Source organism: Schistocerca nitens, chromosome 2, assembly GCF_023898315.1.
Source record: "Schistocerca nitens isolate TAMUIC-IGC-003100 chromosome 2, iqSchNite1.1, whole genome shotgun sequence".
NCBI lineage: Eukaryota > Metazoa > Arthropoda > Insecta > Orthoptera > Acrididae > Schistocerca > Schistocerca nitens.
In genome coordinates this window covers 384,101,217-384,123,145 of record NC_064615.1, presented here as the reverse complement: position 1 = coordinate 384,123,145, position 21,929 = coordinate 384,101,217, and the positions used below count along the sequence as shown (strand labels likewise).

Sequence of the window (21,929 nt, the reverse complement as noted above, 5' to 3'; positions counted from 1 at the left end):
TGTTGCACATATATTCAGGGCACTTCATACCACATCTATTGATTACAGTTAGGCAAGTTGCCTATGGCCAGATTTCAGCCATCGCCTGTTATGGATCAGCAGAGCAGCAAATTATATATTTAGCTTTTTCTGTGTTCTGGTTGTAGCGTATCTCTTAAAATTCCACATGTGTTTTTCTATTTAAGAGATTTTTGTAACTGTGGAGTGTAGATTCAGGCAGTCTATAACACAGTTGTCATTCAGTTTGTTTTGGGAAACCAGCAACCATTCGTTCCGCCATAGTCAGTCAGGTTCTAGCTGTCACCTATTATGCATCAGCAGAGCAGCTAGTTATGTATTTAGCTTTTTCTGTATTTTCTTCATAGTTTAATTTTTAAATTCTATGTATGTTTTTTATCAGGCAGTCAGTAGCACATAAGTCATTACTTTTGAATAGCCAGTACACAACTCAGTAAAGAGTCAGTCTCTATTGGTGACGCCTCAGGAGGATAGCAAGTTGCATATTTAGGTTTCTCTGTGTGATTTTGTAGTTTACTTCTGCTGCAATGGATAGGATGTGTGCAGACGCAGGAAGAGATGCCCGCAGTTCACGAACAATTGAATGCGCTTTTGTCTATGACCACCTGTCTTCAGGGTGCTGCCTCGGAGTGTAGCAGTGGTGCAGAATTTGGTGCATTGCTTAGGACATCTCATGTGTCATTTGTTTCACCCTGCTGACCCACCTCATAGGGTGCCCAACACAGTGGATCTTCCCCTGGCACGTGGGAGGAATGATTTGCCAGTTGGCTCATGTCAGCATCATTGATGCCAGTCTCTGGGGTTGTGAGGGCATCCTCAGCTCATATGGACAGCTGGCACTAGTGGATCTGCATTATTAGGTGGAGAATTGCAGGATTCCCCTCCTTGATTGGTCAGTGGAGTATTAATACTTGTGGTTACACATGGTCTCCCCCTCCCGGAAGTACTCTGATGAACACTCACTAGTTGACTCACAGATAGCAAAATCACATAATCAGATCACATTAAGAATAAAGACAAATTGACTTGTCAAAAGTTTTGAAACAGAGAGATGGCTGAAACTCGAGACAGGGTGCTGTGAAATATTTAGCAAGTCATGTAGCCTAATGTAAATCAGAAAGTAAGTTCAGATGCCATAGGAGGGGGAGTGTCCATTGCAGTCAACAAAAATGTTGTCTCTGTTGAGGCTGAATGTTAATGTGGCTGTGAAGTTATCTGGACACGTGTAACAGGTCTAGATTGTTGGTTTTTTTTTTTTTTTTTACCAGTCACCTGATTCCACTGACAGCTTTAAATTAGGCATTGAACTACATACTATGGGCACTAATGTGGAATTAACCAGATCATGCAATATTATTAGTTGGAGGCATCTTTAGTCTACTAAGTAGAGACTGGGAAGTTTGTGGATTCATTGCATTTAGTACAGACAGCTAGTCTTGTGAAGTGTTTTTGAACACATTTTCCGAAAAATGCTTTGAGCAGCTAGTCTGAGAGACCACATGCAATGGAACTATTTTAGACCTTGTAGCTGCAAATAGCACCTACAATTTAAAACGCCTCCCAACAATGGGGGTGCTCACCATTTATCAACTACTTTCAGTCATGAACATCTTTTGTATGCTATGGTACATATTTAAGGGCATGATACCTCTCATTCAAGGAATGGGATGTATCACTACATAGCCTATCCCTCCACTAAGAGAAAGATGTTGTGACAAAACATTCAACTTTAATTAATCAGTCTGAAGGAAGTGCTCCCCTATCTAGTAAAAAACTTGAGTATTTGGGGGAAGGTTTAGTCAGTACACTAGATCATAAATTAAATGTTTCTAAAAACGAAATTCATACTCAAATGCTTCAACAATGCGAACTTGTACATAATGAAATTCAAGAATATATTAGGGAAATTCATACTGATGAAGATAGTTTGTGAGAATTTGCAGTAACTGAGTGTAAACTTGTAAAGGATCAGGTCTCAGATGTGCAAAATTGTATTGCCGTGCTGTGTGTCGGCCTTGTACAGCAGCAGAGTTGCGTCCTCATCAGGATGCTGGCAGCTGACTCAGCGGTCTGCGTCCCTGCCGACTCAGCGCCGCTCGGTGTGAGCCGCAGGCGGCCGGCTGTGTGCTCCTCTCTGGCGTTGCTAAGATTGTGACAACAACAAGCATCCACGATCCGGCATCCAAATCTGCGGCCCTCGCCTCGGGATGCCTCTGGCGTGTGTTGGAAGCCAGGACGACTGCCCGTAGTAGTGAGCCGTGGAGTGGCCCGCTGCTGGCTGGCTACAGACCCCGCATCGGTCCCAGAGGGTCAAACCAGTGACCCGCTATGAACTGGAACGCTGGCGCCCCATCTGCTGCTGCGTGTAGCTGGTGGTGTTACACGCCCCGCCGTCCAGGAGAGCTGCCACACTTGAATGAATCTTGTTAGAAACCTGCACCTATTTATACGCGGCTGTGTGCCTCTGTTTTGCCATATGCGTCACATACTCATAACATGCTAGTTTGGCCAGTGGGCCCCTTCTGCCTGTGATTTGCGACATGCAAAACCGCTACGTTTACTCTTTTCAGCGGGTCTATGGCCCTGTGGCCTCCATTCTGCGTCACAACCGCTGGTAGCATAACTTACTGTCAACAGGCTCGGGCCTGGCTCTAACTTGTGTGCTCCGAAATATTGCACCAAAACTGACTTTTCCTATCCCAAACGATAGTGCTGCTACAACATCACAGACTACAAATGACTTCACATGCCCAACCAAGGTGTCATATGTCACGTGCTCCAGTAAGTTCTTCGAAGTTACCACTCACAATTCAAAATTTTCGCAGTACACACATAAACAGACTTCTCTAGATGGGTGTGAAACTACCCAATTTGGTCATAGTGCATAAAATTTTGATCTTCCAATATGTGAAGTTGTATAGTTACTTTTATAAATTGCAAAAGTTTCTTTAATACTGCGAGTCATTGGCATCTTCGCTTTCACAACTTTTTGACCTTCAACTGTTACAGTTATAGTGTCTTTTTTGTTGGCACTCTGGCGAGAACAGTCCCATTTATCTTCCAGATAAAAATTACTGCACTATTTGAACTTCCTTTTCACTGTAGGATGCACAGTATTCAAGAAATGAATTAATTTTGTGAAAAATTCCTGGCAAAAGGTACAAGAGTGCTTTGTTTCATTTTCTTCTGAAGATGGAATTTCTACTTTGAAGAGTGTGGTCAGTTTTGCTGTAATGTATTCATCCATACCTTTAGTAATCTCTTTGCACTTTCGTGATGCATAGAGCTTATGACTCGACTTCACTGACCATGGTTTCCTAACAGTACTAACACCTACCTCTGTAGTTGACTGATTCAGTGTATTTAATTCTTCCTCTATTGATGCAAAATCTGCATCATCTGCACCATGGGAGGCTTCACCTTGTTAAGATACTGTCATTGTTGTTATTCTGTGAGAACATTTAGAACACAAAAAGTCATCACTGGAAGCATCTTCACTTTGAAACAGAGTTTGCAAATGAGAACACTTATTCTTAACCTAAACGAAGTCTGTTATTTTGTTTGTCATATATATTACTCTTTTATGGATATGCAAATAGTCAGCACAATTTACTGTCCTGTCGCCCCAGTCAGAAGACATTTCAAACAGTCCTTTTCACAAAACACACTGCAACTATGTCAGCTGGCAAATTCCCCACAAAAACACAGAACTCACTAGATGCTCTCAGATTTCTTAGGAGCCTCTTCAGTAAACAAATTAGTACTTAACAGCTACAATACAGAAATCCGCAATGAACAACTAAGAGAAAGAAACTACAACAAAGTGTAAGAAATATCTGTAGCAATGAAATTGAAAAGAAATAACTGCAACAAAGAAAGTGATAAGAAATAACTGCAACGGAGAAAGTGATAAGAAATAACTGCAACAAAGACAATAGAAATAAACATTGCAACAAAGAAATTAGTAAGTAGCGACTTCAGTGAAGTCATACATTACCCCTGAAAGTTAAAAAAATGATTTTTTTAAAATAAAACCTGTTCAACTTCAAAGTGAAAGCTCTACTTTACAGAGAATATAGTACTACATAGTACTAATCAATGGAGAAAAGATATGTAACTTTTCTGGATTGGCATTTTTTTCCTGTAAATTATAAAAAAAATTCAAAAGGCGACAGTAAAAAAAATTGACAGATATGTCCAAATGGAGGATACCATTGTAATCATAAAGCAATTATCTTTCTAATTAAAAAAACTCTTACAAAATATCTAGAACTGATACAGAGATACAGCATTTTAAAATTTATAACATCCGAGACTATGAAGGTAACTCCCCTGTCTGAAGTGATACAGATTATGCCCCTTCAGTAAACCTTTCTGATATTTAAATCTATATTCATTGTTAACAAATGTGTCTTCTTCAGAAACACTTTTCCTGACATTGCAAGTCTATTTTTTATATTCCCTCTATTTTGGCCATCACCAGTTATTTTACTGTCCAAATAGCAAAACCTGTCTACTGCCTTCAGTGTGTCTTGCTCTGATCTGATTCTCTTGGCATCGTCTGATTTTCCTCCTTTTCAAGGCACAATTTATTCCATTCAGCTGCTCTTCCAATTTCTTTGCAGTCTTCAACAGAATTACAATGTCATCAGAAAATTTCAAAGTTTTTATTTCTTCTCCCTGATTTTTAATTCATACACAAATTTTTCTTTGATTTCTTCTATTACTTGCTCAATGTACAGATTGAATAACATCAGGCATAGACTACAATCCTGTCTCACTTCCTACTCAACCACTGCTTCCTTTTTATGGCCTTCGACTCCTATAATTGCCATCTAGTTTCTGTACAAGATGTAGGTAGCCTTTCACACCATATAATTTACCCCAGCTACCTTCAGAGTTTCAAAGAGTGTATTCCAGTCAACATTGTCAAAAGCTTTCCTTAAATCTACAAGTACTATAACACACATTTGCTTTTCCTTAACCTATTGCCTTGCATGTTCCTACATTTCCTTATAACTGAAACTGATATTCCCTGAGGTCAGCTTTACCATTTTTTCCATTCTTCTGAAAGAATTTGTAATATATTTTGTGACCATGACTTATTAAACAGATAGTTTGGTAATATTCACACCTGTCCGCTTGTTTTCTTCAGAATTGGAATTATTACATTCTGCTTTGCCTGTCTCACACATCTTTCACACCAAATGGAATAGTTTTGCATGGCTGGTTCTCCCAAGGAAGTCAGTAGTTCTGACACAATACTGTCTACTCCAGAGATCTTTTTTCAACTTAGGTCTACCATTGCTCCGCGAAATTTTTTTCTATCTTTCCCATTCTTGTCTAGTGATGGCTTTCCATCAGAGCTCTTGATATTCATACACTGCTTCTCTTTTCTCCAAAGGCCTCTTTAGTTTTCCCATAGCTGAAATCTATCTTTTCCCAAGAGATATATATTTCTATAGCCTTACATTTGTCCTCTAGCAACTCGTGTGCAGCCATTTCACACTTCTGTCAATCTAATTTTTTTAAACTTTTGTATTCCTTTTTGCGCACTTCTTTTGCTACATTTTTATGTTTTCTCCTTTCATCTGTTAAATTCAATATCTGCTGTGATATTCAAGGATTTCTACTAGAGCTTGTCTTTTTATCTATTTGATCCTGTGCTGATTTCACTATTTCATCTCTCATTGCTACCCATTCATCTTCTACTATATTCCTTTCCCCTCTTACAGTCTGTTGCTCCCTCTGAAACTCTCAACAACCTCTGAGTTTTTCAAAGTTCCAGGTCCAATCTCCTTAATTTCCTACCTTTTTGTGATTTATTCAGTTTTAATCTGCAGTTCATGACCACTAAATTGTGGTCGGAGACAACCATCCAAACAGTATCACTATAAAATGACATGAACTTATGACATAGAAATCTGGGACATTTAAGTCCTGATATAATGGAAGCTTTACAGAACAATATGAACAGTTTCATTATATAGGGTGTATACAAAGTCCAGAACACTTTCAATTATTTATTGCACAAGAACTAAACATTGTACAGATGTCGTACATATTGCATTTTGAAGAGAAACTCTGAAAGTTTTTTTTTTTTAAACATTCGATATGCAAACCATGAGTGACCCTGCAGACGTCAATACGGTAATCGAATTCTTGCTGTACCCATCGCAGCATGGCATCGTCGACTGTGGCAGTCGCTTCCCATATTCTCTTCCGGAACACATCACGTGGTAGAGGCCGTACATACACCAGATCTTTAATGTGTTGCCACAGAAAAAAGTCACACAGAGTGAGATCTGGCGATCGGCGAGGCTGTCCCCTTCTGTAGCACAGCCGATCCATTGACGCGGCAGCTCCATGTTCAGGTACCCACAAACTTCACGATGAAAATGGGGTAGAGCCCCATCCTGCTGAAAGATGAATGGAGAGTCAAATTGCTTTTGAGGCACTAGCCATTGCTGCAACATGTCCAAGTAGGAATATCCAGTGACAGTGCTCTCTGCGAAGAAGAATGGCCCGTACAGTTTTCGGTGTGACAAAGCACAACAAACATTTACCGTTGGGGGATAACTCTCAAATTCAGTGCATCCGTGTGGATGCTTTGTACCCCAGATTCGACAATTATGCCTCTTCACTTTCCCATTAGTGTAAAAAGTGGCTTCGTCGCTAAAAATTAAGCGATCAACAATGCCATCCACATTCAATTGTTGCAACTGCGAACAAAACTGAAATACTTATCTTTGTCTTCATCATTGAGCTTCTGCACTAGCTCCAATTTGAATGGTTTCATAGACAGCTTCTGTCGTGGACTCCTTATGAATGTCTCTCGTACACACTCCACATTTACTTCACTCACACTGGGACGTCCGCTTCTCTTTGCTAGGCACAAGCAACCCATCGTAACGAATTTGTTGTGTCAGTGGTAAACGGCCTTCCTTGTTTGTGGCTTCTTACCGTACTTGGTCCTAAACATCTCTTCAACAGCTGTAGCATACTTGTTTTTGTCGAACTCCAACACACACAGAAAACTCACTCCGCATCTGAACTCACCATGTTTGTGACTAGCGCTGACTATCGGGATATTACCAAACTATGTTGTGACTGTATACATGGGGGGGGGGGGGGGGGGGGCTTTCAGGGTTTCTCTTCAAAATGACATATGTATGATAATCTGTACAATGTTTAGGTCTTGTGCAATAAATAACTGAAAGTGTTCCTGGACACCCTGTATATGTCGTGTTGATTATTAGGAAGGTAAACAGACAAGACTGCCTTTTCAGCATTCTGAATTGAGAGCAAAAAGTATTCTTGAATTGATACAATCTGACTTGTGTGGATCAATGGAAACAATGCCACTTGGAGGTACTAGACTACTAGATGATAATTCAATATAAATATTTTTGTATACACTTAGTGAAAAAAATCAAGTACCTGAAATTATCAGAGACTTCAAGAAGGTGGTGGGAAAACAGACTGGTAGTAAAATTTTTATATTGTGTGTTGACAAAGAGAAGGATATGTGAACAAATAGCACATGTAGCAAAAATATTTAATAATCATTTCTTAAATATAATAGAAAGCACAGGGACAAACAGCTCAAGAGAGAATCACAGTAGTATGTGGAAAAAGTAACTCTCATAGAATTCAGTCATATGGACTATCACCGACTTCTTTTGAAATTAAGAAAATTATACATTCTCTTATAAATGAAAGCCTATCTGGGTTTTATGGTGTTTCCAAAAGACTGCTAAAGATTTCTTCCCGTATAATAAGCCCAGTCTTGTGGGAAATATGTTATGCATCACGGACTCAAGACAGTTTTTCCAGGGAGACTGATGGTATATATCAGTTAAGAATCAGTTGTTAAGAACCTCTGTAAAAAAAGGTGATAAAAGAGATGTCAATAACTACCAACTTGTTTCACTGCTTATGTCATTTTCCTAAATTTTTGAGAAGGTTGTGTGTTCTAGAATAATATGTCACCTTAGCAACAATGATAACTTCAACAAATCTCACTTTGGGCTTCAGAAGGGTTGCTCACCTGAGAATGCTTTTTACGTGTTCACTCACCAAATTTTACAAGCATTAAACAATAATATAGCACCAGTTGATATTTTCTGTGATTTTTTTCTAAGGCATTTGACAATGTGAATCACAGTACTCTCCTAGATAAATTGAAGTTTTATGGGATTGATGCTCTAGCCAACCAATGAATAATGTCATATCTAACCAAAAGAATGCAGAAAGTTTTATTTAGTAATTCAGCCAATATAATCTGGGAACATAATTCTGACTGGGGAGAAATCACGTCTGAGTTTCCCCAAGGCTCAATCTTTGGACCACTGTCGTTCCTCATATATGTAAATGATCTTCCAACTAATATACAAAAGCAGAACGAATGACACTAGCACCAAATATACATACAGAAACAATGTTCTTAAAAGTATGATTGAGTTGTTTTTCACGAATTATGTCACCCTCAATTTTAAAACAACACAACATATTCAGTTCTGTACATCTGGGAGTACTACACCAATGATAAGTGTAACACATGGTGAGGCATTAATAAATAGGATGGAAATTTAAAAATTCTTACATGTCCATATTGATGAGAATTTAAACTGGAAAAAGTGCAATTTCGAACTTCTAAAACATCTTAGTTCAGCCACATTTACACTTAACAATCATTGCAAATCTTGGGGGTAGACAAATCTGTAAGTTGACATATTTTGCATATTTTCAGTCAGCAGTGTCATATATAATGTTCTGGAGTAACTCATCTTTAAGAAAGAAAGTATGCATTGCCCAGAAACATGCTGTAAGAATAATATGTGGCACTAGCCTGCAGCCATTTTGTAGACATCTGTTTAAGGAGTTGAGCATTCTGTCTACTGCTTCACAGTATATTTATTCCTCTAGAGAGAATTTTTGTATGGTACAAAAAGTGGCAATTGGCACTAAACAAAGAAAAGTGCAAGGTCATCCACATGGGTACCAAGAGAAATTCAATAAATTTTGGATATACGATAAATCGCACAAATCTAAGGGCTGTCAATTCAACTAAATACCTAGGAATTACAATTATGAGCAACTTAAATTGGAAAGACCACATAGATAATATTGTGGGGAAGGCGAAACAAAGGCTGCGCTTTGTTGGCAGAACACTTAGAAGATGCGACAAAGCCACTAAAGAGACAGCCTACATTACACTTGTCCGTCCTCTGCTGGAATATTGCTTTGAGGTGTGGGATCCTTACCAGGTAAGATTGACGGAGGACATTGAAAAAGTTGGGGTGGCAGTTGCTGAAAAAAAGGCGGTTTTCTTTGCGGCGAGATCTATTTACGAAATTTCAATCACCAACTTTCTCTTCCAAATGCGAAAATATTTTGTTGACACCCACCTATGTAGGGAGAAAAGATCATCACAATAAAATAAGAGAAATCAGAGCTCGAACGGAAAGATTTAGGTGTTCCTTTTTCCCATGCGCCATTCGAGAGTGGAATGGTAGAGAAGTAGTATGAAAATGATTCAATGAACCCTCTGCGAGGCACTTAAGTGTGAACTGCAGAGTAACCATGTAGATGTAGATGAAGTTTGTTGTAAATAACCTACTACAGTTCAAAATGAACAATGATGTACATAATTACATTAACAGAAGGAAAATGACATTCATTACTCCACATTAAGGTTGTGTTAAGCACAAAAAGGGGTACTTGATGCTGCAACAAAAATTTTTGATCACTTACCCAGTGATATAAAATGTCTGACAGACAGCAGGCTAAAATTTGAAAACAAACTGAAAAAGTTTCTACTTGACACCTCTTTGTATTCTGTAGCAGAATTCCTACTATGGTAATGTGTAAAAGGTGGTGGGTAGAAATTACAAATTCACATATTTACATTAAAATAAAATTTTTAAAAAAGCCTTAGAAAGATTCAGTATTTAACCACATTTCCAAATTAATTAGCAGTGTGTATGTAAATGACTTGTTCTGCATTATTATCATTTATCATGCAGAATGATCCATGTAACATGAAACTAAGTCGGAACTATCAAACTTTTTGAATAATGAAGAAATAAGATATCCATCAACTGTACCTTACACACAGAAACAAAATGGAGTGACAGAAATGTAAAAAAAAATTATTGTTAGAAAAGGCCCGATACTTATTGTCTGATGCAGGAATACCAAAAAGATGTATTGGTAGGGAGAAGCAGTCTCTGCAGCAAACAGAAAGGGATGACACCAGAGTTAGTCAATTATTTGTGTGTTCCATGGACCATTATTGCGACTTCTCAGTGGGATTTGGAGTGAGTAGGATTTTCAATTACATTACGCTTTGTTAGTGAAAAATAAGGCAACGTGCTGACCATTTGTATAGGTTTTTTTTCCCCCCCATTGAAATCAAGTATGTTGTGCTCAACTGCATGTTGTGCCACTGGATGGTCAATTTTTTTTTGGCCCCAGTTTGACTGCTTTCAGACATGTCCGTGCCTCCGTGGGGTAGGATAATCCTATGTCTGCACTGGAGTAGGAAGTCCTGGCTGGTTGGAATGGGCATGTCTTGCACCTGGATCTCCGACAAGGAAATGATCTCTGTGACAACGGGTTGAGAGTGGCCTGATGCTGAGTGATGGATACTATAACTATAAATCATTCCTCTTCCTAGTACTGATCAAAAGAATCCGGACACCTGTTAGTGGAAATTAATATGGGGTATGTCCACTCTAGCTGCGCTGGGTAGCCACGTGGTCTGAGGCGCCTTGCCACAGTTCGCGCGGCTCCCCCAGTCGGAGGTTCGAGTCCTCCCTCAGACGTGTGTGTGTGTGTGTGTGTGTGTGTGTGTGTGTGTGTGTTGTCCTTAGCGTAAGTTAGTTTATGTTAGATTAAGTAGTGTGTAAGCGTCTAGGGACCGATGACCTCAGCAGTTTGGTCCCATAGTAACTTACCACCACACGTTATGTCCACCCTTTGCCTTTATAACGACTTGAACTCTGCTGGAGACGCTTTCAGTGAGGTGTCTGATTTCTATGGAGGAATGGCAGCCTATTCTTCTTACAGAGCTGAAACTAGAGAAGGTAGGCACTGAGGCCTGAAGTGCAGTTAGCTTTCCAATTCATCCAAAGGTGTTCAGTTGGGTTCGATTCGGAGCACTCAGCAGACCAGGCCATTTGAAGAATGTTATTGTCTACAAATCATCGCTTCATAGACACTTGTTCATGCCAGGGTGCATTGTCTACAAACTGTTGCTCATTTTACTAAGGTCTGAAGCTCCTCTTGATGTTCTTCCATGTTTGTGATTTAAAATTGGGTTGTTTTGAAAATCACCCTTATGCAAACACAATTTGTTTATTTTTATATTTACCCAGACGTGTTTCCACACCTATGTGTCATCTTCTCTGGGTCAAATTCTTATTTCTTTAAAGTACAATATGAGATTTATAATAATTTAACTGTTGTAGACCTAAGAATTACAATATGTTCAGTTTGCTTTGTTTTGTTTAGACACTCACCTTTAATTACATCGCTAAATGAAATGCATTATTATACACCAGTTTTTTGTGCTCTTTTTTTGTCGTTTTCTTGACAGCATATCACCTGCAAATTAGGCATGAAGAAAATTAATGCGTATTTATCAAGAAGTGTTTCGTGGTTAGAGGTTATGTGTGTTTCTGTACTTACATTTTTCATCGTGTTGCATGTCTGGTTGATGTCTCGATCAATGGCTATTCAGTGCACTGTTTCCACACACTTTTTCACACTGAATAACCATTGATTGAGAAACCATCCAGACACGCAACAGGACAAAAAATGTAAGTACAGAAACACACGTAACCTCTACACATGAAACTGTTCTTAATAAATGTGCATTAATTGTCTTCATAGCTAGTTTGCAGATGACATGCTGTCAAAAAAGTATGGAAAAGAGCACAAAAAACTGGTGTATAATAATGCAGTTCATTTAGCAATGTAATTGTAAGGTGAGCATCTAAACAAAACAAAGCAAATTGCACATATTGTAATTCTTAGGTATACAACAGTTAATTATTATAAATCTCATATTGTACTTCACAGAAATAAGAATTTGACCCTCAGAAGATGACACAAAGGTATCAAAACATGTCTGGGTAAATACAAAAAGAAATGAATTGTGTTTGCATAAGACTGTTTTTCAAAACAACCCAAACTGTTCCTGTACTAAATACAGTACAAAATGCTGTAACATGTGTTCATACCCCTCCACATTCAGCATTTTCTTAAGCACAATAGGGGAACCACATCCTAAGCACGTGGAACACCCCAAACCATAACAATAACACCATCTCATCTGTACATACATGATACCAGATAACATTCCAGGCATTCACCTAATCTAAAACCTTCCATCAGACTGTCTCACTCTACTCCACCTCAAGCGTCGCTTAACATTGACTATAGAAGTGTATGTGTGAGGAGCTGCCTGACTACTGTACCTTTTTCTTTTTAACTCCCTGCACAGAATTATTGTGCTAGTTGGACTGCTGGTAGTACTTTGGAGCTGGCCGGCGCTACAGCCTGGCACCGCGTGACCGCTACGGTCGCAGGTTCGCATCCTGCCTCAGGCATGGATGTGTGTGATGTCCTTAGGTTAGTTAGGTTTAAGTGGTTCTAAGTTCTAGGGGACTGATGACCTTAGATGTTAAGTCCCATAGTGCTCAGAGCCAGTACTTTGGAAGTCAGTTGGAATTGGAATTGATTTCTTGCAATTTTTTATACTCACACTCCACAATGCTCGATGGTTCTCGTCTTATCAGAGCTGTAGTTGTTCCTTCACCTTTCCAGTTCACAGTAACATTACCAACAGTCAACTTGAGCAGTTTTAGAATGGTTAAAACATTTCTGATGGATTTGTTACTCAGGTGACACCAAATCATTAGTCAGTATTCAGTGTTGATATAGTTGCAACTAGAATATTAAGCTAAATAAAACAGTCTTAAATTTGCACATTAATAGATGTACAAAAGGTCTATGTACTTGTTAGAAGTTAGAAGTGATATATTAATTGTTGAAATTTATATTGGCAACATGTTGATTTTAAGTTATAACCCACAAGAGAAGGGAAGTGACAAAAAGAAACTCGAAGAGAGATTTAAACTGAAAGAGGAAGAAGTGTCACATTGCTTGTGCATCAGAAACACATTTTATGTCATTGAATTATGACACTCTTCAGTTAGGTGATTATGTAGTCGTGAGAGTTGCTTCATCTAGATTTGAGTGAGCTTCTGCTCTGTTGGACTTTGTTCCTTTATAACCTGAACCGATTCTATTTTTCTCTAAGAAATTGATGTCTGGTATCAGTATGTTTGGTCTATTATTTGTAGCCACTTGCTTTGGACAATCAGTCACACATTTATTATCACAGTAAATTCTAACTTAGGTTACTTCCAAGGAGTGAAGAGATTTCATTTTCCAATGTTTGCTGTCTGAGTGTCTCGTGACCAAGTTGAAGTAAAGATCATGTTTTCATCTGCGATAGTTGATACAGTTGCTGTTTCTGCTGCTCCAAGAAATTGCACCTGCTTGTAATTTAATCATAAATCCAGTGGCTGATTTTCTACCCTATGTGTCTCCTGCCTAATTTTCAGCACTAGACAGTGACAGTTTCAATCTTTAGTCTTTTCATGTATCACAGGATTCTTTCAGTTACTTGCCAATGCAGTATTCATGGATTATTGTTGAAATGACTTATAACTGCAATTGCATATGCAGATTTTGTGCGTGATTGTTCATACATTCCCTGCTTACAGTTCGTCTTAAGGAATATTTCTCATGACTGTTCTCTCTTCATCTGCCTTGCATCACAGGTCATGTCTGAGTATGTAATTGTTGTTCAGAGTTTGTCAACTTTGGATTACAATTCTTCATGTTGCATTTATCAAGTATACATTCTATATAAAGACTGATTCATCTACAATACTCCCTTTTATGAGCTTTTGTGGTTCTGATGCCCAAACAATTCAATACTACCAGATTTTTGAATGTAAATTGTAGTTTGAGTTTCTTTTTGTCACTTCCCTTCTCTTGTGGGTTATTACTTAAAATCAACATGTTGCCAACATACACTGCAAAAATTAATATATCATTCGATTATTCTTCTAACAATGGAAAATCCAGGATGGAATGTAACAATATTATGAAAAATAAATTTGCTACTCATCGTATAGTGGAGATGCTGAGTCACAGATAGGCACAATAAAAATGCTGTCACAAATAAAGCTTTCGGCCAATAAGGCTTTTGTCAAAAATAGACTACAGACACACATCGAAGCACACACACACACACACACACACACACACAAACTGCAGTCTCAGGCAACTGTAGCCACACTGTGAGCAGCAGCCAGACTGGTGCTGCTGCTTGTAGTATGGCTACAGTTGCCTGAGACTGCAGTCGTGTGTGCAAGTTGCGTTATGGGCCTAAAGCGTCTTCTTGTTGCACCTTTTGGTGACTCAGCATCTCCGTTGTATGGTGAGTAGCAACTTTCCTTTTCACAATATTGTTACATTGTTCTTCTAATAAATATATGAACCTGTTGTACATCTATTAATGTTCATGTTTAAGTCAGTTCTACATAGTTTAATATTCCAGTTGCAACAGCATTGTTTTAACCCACAAACTGCTTTCTTAACTCTCTAGATACATTTGTCCTTGATAATTCTAGTGAGAAAATCAGTCTGGGATTTTAGCATAAATCTGCTCTTTCAAATAGTGTTGTAGGAATGCCGCAGCAATGTGTAAGCAATATATCTTGGATAATATTTATCTGGCAAGCTAAAGCAAACAGATGTATTATGGAATTGTAGCAGGATACTGGAGCATGTGTCTCTTCGTAGACTGACCCTTTGGTTCAGTGCATCGTTTAACTACTAGATGGGTTTGTAATTGGTATTGTCACCTTTAACAGCCTTTTTAATTTTGAAAATCCACTTTGTGTTGACTGGCTTTTTATCTGAGGGCAGATAGCTGTTTCCCATGTCCTATTTTCAGTTTGTTTGCCACTCTTCTTTAATTTCCTGAGAACCTTTGTGCAATCCTTTACTTTACAAAGCTTCTTCTGATAATGACAGATCTGAAGTCTGTGCAACGACATATTGTCAGTGTTCTGTTCACTTTCGGTTTGTTCACATGTGACATCACATGCCACATCATCATTATGTTATGGGACAGAGCATACATCTGTTACGATAGATTCAGGAGACCCTTTTGAACTGTATTTTCTTTAAATATCACATCTCTTGCCGTTAGTAATTTTTCTTGGATAGGTTGAAATAGTTGATTTGCCTTACTCTCTCCACAATATCCTATCAATAGGCATTACCCCATTTATGCCTGCATGTGTGACTAAAAGAACAAAGGTATAGCTGGAAAATATTATTAGATCCCTAAGGTTTAGTCTCTTTCTGTAAACTGCTTGTTTTGGTTGATTTCAAACTGTTTCTCCCAAAACATGCTACTTTTCAATTTGTAAATCATGTTATACATTTACTAAATGTAAAATTGCTACCAACTGATATTTCCTGTGGCTTATCAAAAGCATTTGCTTGTGCAGTTCACAGTACCCTCCTTGAGAATCTCAAATAGCATGGTATCGTACTGGTAACTACTTTTCATCCTACCTAACTTATAAATTACAAAATATTACATTAATAGTACACAAAGGGAGCATACACAATAAGGTAGCATCATAAGAATCTGTAATAATCACTATGGGTGTACCACAGGAATAGATATTGGAACTGCTGTTATTATTTTTCTGTATAAATGATCTTCCATCATATATCCAGGAAGCGGAATTAGTTCTATTTGCTGATAATGCCATCAGTATAATGTAAAGTAGTGGAATAACTGCAGCACTTGGAAGTACAATTCATTGGACCCAAATATGCTGAAAAACTATAGGAATAGTGAGTAATATGATACTCTTTCTCTACATTTTTGAATATTTGGGGATTTGCAATTTCCTGCTTGATGTCTGATGACAATCTGTTAAATACTTGTTCTTGAGAATATAAAACTTCTTTCTAAACATCTTGCCAGGGATGAAACATGAGGTATATGGAAATCATTTATGCGATTGTGAATTTCTCAGTTCATCCCAAATTCACTATTATTATTAAACCAAATACCATTAGTTAATAATTTTATTGGTATGTGAGTGTAAAAAGCCCAATGTCTTTCAATTCACTTCTGCCAGATATTTGGTTATCAATTTTACATTCACACTCCTGTAGAATAAATACTTTTGTCACCTTGGCTGCCTTGCACCAGAAGACTTTGCCATAGTTCTGGAACCAGAAGATTTTGCCACAGGTCAGTATTGACTGAAACTATCCATACAATCCTGCCTGCAGATCAGCAAGGGGAAATATTTCTAAGGAAAAAACATGTAGGACTGTGCTTCTTGGTTAACTAGTTCATATTCTGCTGTCACATCATTTTCATAGCCACCTGGATGCATACAAACTCCATGCACGGGTTTTCATTTACAGTGTGCCATTGATTGTGCTGCTTTTTGAACTGTGAATCATAGTGTTAATGTTAGTAGAGGCACCCAAAAGCCTTGTGTAAATGTTTTAATGAGATTTGATGCCCATTCGACATAAATTTGATTAGTCGTTTACAATAATAATAATATATCACACACAAATTTAGAAAATAAAGGATGGTTATTTTTAAATTGAACTCCAAATAACAGACAACACAAACGAAAAGACTGGCAAGGAGAGCAAATTAAAATTCACTCCTGCAACAACTACACTGAGCAAAGCAACACAGAGTAAAACACTAGAGATTCAGTCACATTAGGGAGGCCATAAGTTTAATTTCCTGATCAGATGGGTATTCTGTGGTTTTCTTTACATTGCTTAAGGAAATTGCTGTGATTATTCCTTTGAAAGGGATATGGCCGATTTGCTTTCTCAAATCAAGATTGTGATCAGTCTTTAGCTAACTCATGGCATATCTTTTCTGCCTGCAATAGCAGTATCTCAGGTACAGATGTTCTGTAATTTTGTATGTTGCTGAACAAGCCAATTTTTATTTGTTTATATCCAAATGTAGGGTTTTCAAATCAATTTTTATTTGTTTTTATCCACAGGATTTTCAAATCTAACCTTGTTGGAGGTGAAATCAAATGTGTTTCCACACATCACCATTCGGACTCATTGTTAAAACCATTTTAGCAATTAGTTTTTATTCTGTCATTTTGTGTGTGTGTGTTTTTTTAATGAGTGTATTCATGTCTTCCAGATGCTGTAATGTTGTGAAACAAGCATCGTTTAGTTCATACGCACCATATTTTATTGACCCTGTATTTAAGCAGAATGAACAGAATAGATTAATAGAAGAAGGAGAAGCCCAGAAGCTCTCACATTTACCTGTGAAAGCCGCCCTAAATGATCAGACTTCGTCTGTTTTTCATGATGATATTGTCAGGTAAACAAACAACATTTTTCACTGTATATTTATTTATTTAATCTGTTGTGAATACATTATTGCATTATGATTTGCAGGAAATTTACAAATCATGTTATGAAATCGGGACGGAAAGCTTTAGCCCGAGAGCTGGTACAAAAGGTATGTAAAAATTTGGAAGAATTCGACTTTGTGTTTATTAAAAGAATGCAAATGTAGAGTTTATTAACTAAGTGCTAATATAACAGCTCTTTCTAGCATTTGCATGAAATAATTTTTTTCTCCAAGGAGGTCATATATTGCCCTGTCATGTCGTGACTGATTTTGCTGTCTGTAAGCTAGCAATTAATTCAATCACCGGCCAGAGTAAACTTATAATTTCAACTTAATTTTGAATACTGTTCATCACTGTGCATCATACATGACCAAGACAAACTTAGGCTTGTCCAGCTGTGTGCATTACTGTAGAACATCCTACCAACATATACAGAGGTTAGGAACACCAACACCATTTCCCTGATATAAACATATCATTTCTAGTGATTGTTTTGTGGCTTACCTACAGTAAAACCCCACTGAAACTATCTACTCTGTCACTTGTTTTGTAATCTCTGTAGAATGATCTCTGCTGTAAGTATACTGGGCAGTCAAATGAAAATGCAACAAATTCGGGGAAGGGGCGAGGGGGGGGGGGGGGGTGGTTAGGGAGGAATTAGAGTAAACTGCTCAAGCTGCCAGAGGTGTCTTCTGAAACTTGTCAGTGTTCCACTTGTGTTCTGCTTCCACCTTATGAGACATGGGCTGATGATGATCTAGATAGGATAAAAACCATTTACCATTACATGAGACTTTTAATAAAAATAGTGATCAAGACTGATTTTTATTTCAAATTATCTAATCAAGTCACTGCTTTGCCAATACTGTTTTCAAAAATTATATTTCAAAAGTAATCACCATTGTGAGACAAGATGGTCAATGTTGTTGTTGTTGTGGTCTTCAGTCCTGAGACTGGTTTGATGCAGCTCTCCATGCTACTCTATCCTGTGCAAGCTTCTTCATCTCCCAGTACCTACTGCAACCTACATCCTTCTGAATCTGCTTAGTGTATGCATCTCTTGGTCTCCCCCTACGATTTTTACCCTCCACGCTGCCCTCCAATACTAAATTGGTGATCCCTTGATGCCTCAGAACATGTCCTACCAACCGATCCCTTCTTCTGGTCAAGTTGTGCCACAAACTCCTCTTCTCCCCAATCCTATTCAGTACCTCCTCATTAGTTATGTGATCTACCCATCTAATCTTCAGCATTCTTCTGTAGCACCACATTTCGAAAGCTTCTATTCTCTTCTTGTCCAAACTATTTATCGTCCATGTTTCACTTCCATACATGGCTACACTCCATACAAATACTTTCAGAAAAGACTTCCTGACACTTAAATCTATACTCGATGTTAACAAATTTCTCTTCTTCAGAAACGCTTTCCTTGCCATTGCCAGTCTACATTTTATATCCTCTCTACTTCGTCCATCATCAGTTATTTTGCTCCCCAAATAGCAAAACTCCTTTACTACTTTAAGTGTCTCATTTCCTAATCTAATACCTTCAACATCACCCGACTTAATTCGACTACATTCCATTATCCTCGTTTTGCTTTTGTTGATGTTCATCTTATACCCTCCTTTCAAGACACTGTCCATTCCGTTCAACTGCTCTTCCAAGTCCTTTGCTGTCTCTGACAGAATTACAATGTCATCGGCGAACCTCAAAGTTTTTATTTCTTCTCCATGGATTTTAATATCTACTCCGAATTTTTCTTTTGTTTCCTTTACTGCTTGCTCAATATACAGATTGAATAACATCGGGGAGAGGCTACAACCCTGTCTTACTCCCTTCCCAACCACTGCTTCCCTTTCATGCCCCTCGACTCTTATAACCGCCATCTGGTTTCTGTACAAATTGTAAATAGCCTTTCGCTCCCTGTATTTTACCCCTGCCACCTTTAGAATTTGAAAGAGAGTATTCCAGTCAACATTGTCAAAAGCTTTCTCTAAGTCTACAAATGCTAGAAACGTAGGTTTGCCTTTCCTTACAATGCCTTCACATAAAAATGTTAATGATTGCCTACACAACCCTGTTTGCAGCCAGGTGACTACCTCTTCGTCCAAATCAAATTGACGGCCGTGAATATCTTTCTTCAGGAGTCCAGATGTATGGAAATTACATGGTCAAGGATCTGGATAGTATGGTGGATGTATAAGTTGTTTCCCCCCCCCCAGTGAAACTTCTAAACTTAGTCGAAATAACCTCGGCAACACATGAGTGAATATTATCCTGCAACAGAATGATGCTGTCCTTCAACATTCTTGGGTCTTTGGACGCCATGGTGCTCTTCTGTTTTTGCAAAGCGGCCACGTAACACTGTGCATTAATTGTGGTGTCATGTTCCAAGAAAGCCAGTGAACCATCAAGTCCTAACGCCCATGAATGTTGAAGGATGGCAGGATAATGCCCACCCACATGTTGCCTAGGTTGTTCCAAATGCACTGCAGTAGTTTTGCTGGAGAGCTCCTACACATCATCCATACAGTCCCAATCGCTCCCCACGCGATTTCCTTGTTTTTGGAGCCCTGAAGAATGACATTTGTCAATTTGCTTCAGACAAAGAGCTGCATGCTTGGGCACAATCATGGTGTTGTGGGCAACCACAAACATTTTTCCATGAAACTAGTGTCATTTTGTCCCACATTAGATTAAATGTGTTAACATTTATGGTGATTATGTTTGAAATAGTAAACAGTTTACTTACTTTTTAGGGCTCTGTACTTCAGTCGGAAAAAATGAATCCATATAGGATCACTTAACTGCCCATTTGTCTGTCTGTATGCACATATGATGTATGTATGTATGTATCTATGTTTGTATGTCCGAATTTTTAAAACTGTACTTCCTGTTGACATAGATCCTGAAATTTGCCAAGAAGCAAGGTTTGACACTACAACCAAAGGAAAAATCTTGAAATTGTTAACTTGTAATTATATCACATGAAAAAAATGTCATTTGTTATCAGACTTTCTGTATATATATCTGACCCCATTTTCTCAGGAACTGGTTGATATTTCAAGTTGAAATTTATGTCACATACTGTGGTCTACAGTACTTTGATGGCGTAAAAATGAAAATATTATAAGTTTGTGCAATCAAAAGATATGGCCACTTATGTCACATATTTGGTTACTCGCAGACTCACTCAGTAAAATGTACAGGGAACTTCCTCATGACATAGAATAATGAAATTTGGCAAGAAGAAAGGTTTCACAGTACAAGTAAAGGGAAAAAATAGGAAATTGTTAATTTTTAATTATAACTCACAAGAAACATTGCTTTTATTCTACTTCAAATTTGAAATTAAAACATTCTTGAAAGTGTTGGTATGACTGGGGCCAATATCTTGCCAGTATCAATATTGATAACAGACAAAAATCATCGAGGTTCTTGATTGATTCTGGTAATGGATGAACAGTCTGTATACTTAATTAAGTTTGTACGGATCCCTCAGTGTGTGTGTCTTACTAGCAGCTGGCGAATTTTTATTCCGTCGTGTCTCATTTTCATTTCACTGCTTATACATCTTTGTTGGCATTGTGGCCTGTTAATCTACCATCATACTGAACTTTAAAGACTATGTGAACTACAAAATTGCTTCTGTAAAGTTTGGAAGGTAGGAGACGAGGTACTGGCAGAAGTAAAGTTGTGAGTACGGGGCGTGAGTCGTGCTTGGGTAGTTCAGATGGTAGAGCACTTGACCGCGAAAGGCAAAGGTCCCGAGTTCGAGTCTCGGTCCAGCACACGGTTTTAATCTGCCAGGAAGTTTCATATCAGCGCACACTCGGTGCAGAGTGAAAATCACATTCTGGAATCCAGAAGTTGTCAAACTGTGCTATCATAGTCTGCCTTCTGTAGGATGATGGTAGCAGTCCCCTTATTTGCTGGTAACACCACAATGCTTGGTGAACAACCTGCATGTATCTCGTCGGACAACTTCGATTTCACTTGGAGGCAGTTTGAGAGCCACCTGCTGAACTGCACTGATGAAGGCCACAACAGGTATATTTCTGGGGTTACTGCAACAGATATATTTCAGGGAGTCTTGATAAAGAAGAAAGAAAAGGACTATTTTGTGCAAGTGGGGAAGCCTGGCATGTTATTGTTGGACAGTGGTCCTCAATTTACAGTGCACAATTTAGAGGAAATGTGGGAATACTGTGGAATGAGACATATCAAGATTTCACCATATTGTCCATAGGGAACACCAGTGAGAGGGTCATAAAGGAACTGAACAGATTGTGTAGGACATATTGGCATAGGAGAAACATGATGTGAGCCAACTTTATTGTAAGTTTTGACAAAGTAATTAATAATTTGTGGTATGAAGCAGTGGGTTGT

At 38.3% G+C, this 21,929-nt stretch overlaps 1 protein-coding gene across 2 annotated transcripts in view; it reads left to right on the top strand.

Moving 5' to 3' along the window:
* LOC126236234 (28S ribosomal protein S7, mitochondrial) overlaps nt 1-21,929 on the top strand; it is a 71,273-nt gene that overhangs the window by 1,079 nt on the left and 48,265 nt on the right. For both annotated transcript variants that reach the window (XM_049945372.1, XM_049945371.1), the window contains exons 2-3: nt 17,321-17,506; nt 17,584-17,647. In XM_049945372.1, the coding sequence (XP_049801329.1) occupies nt 17,321-17,506; nt 17,584-17,647 (250 nt within the window). The remainder of the gene's footprint in view (nt 1-17,320; nt 17,507-17,583; nt 17,648-21,929) is intronic.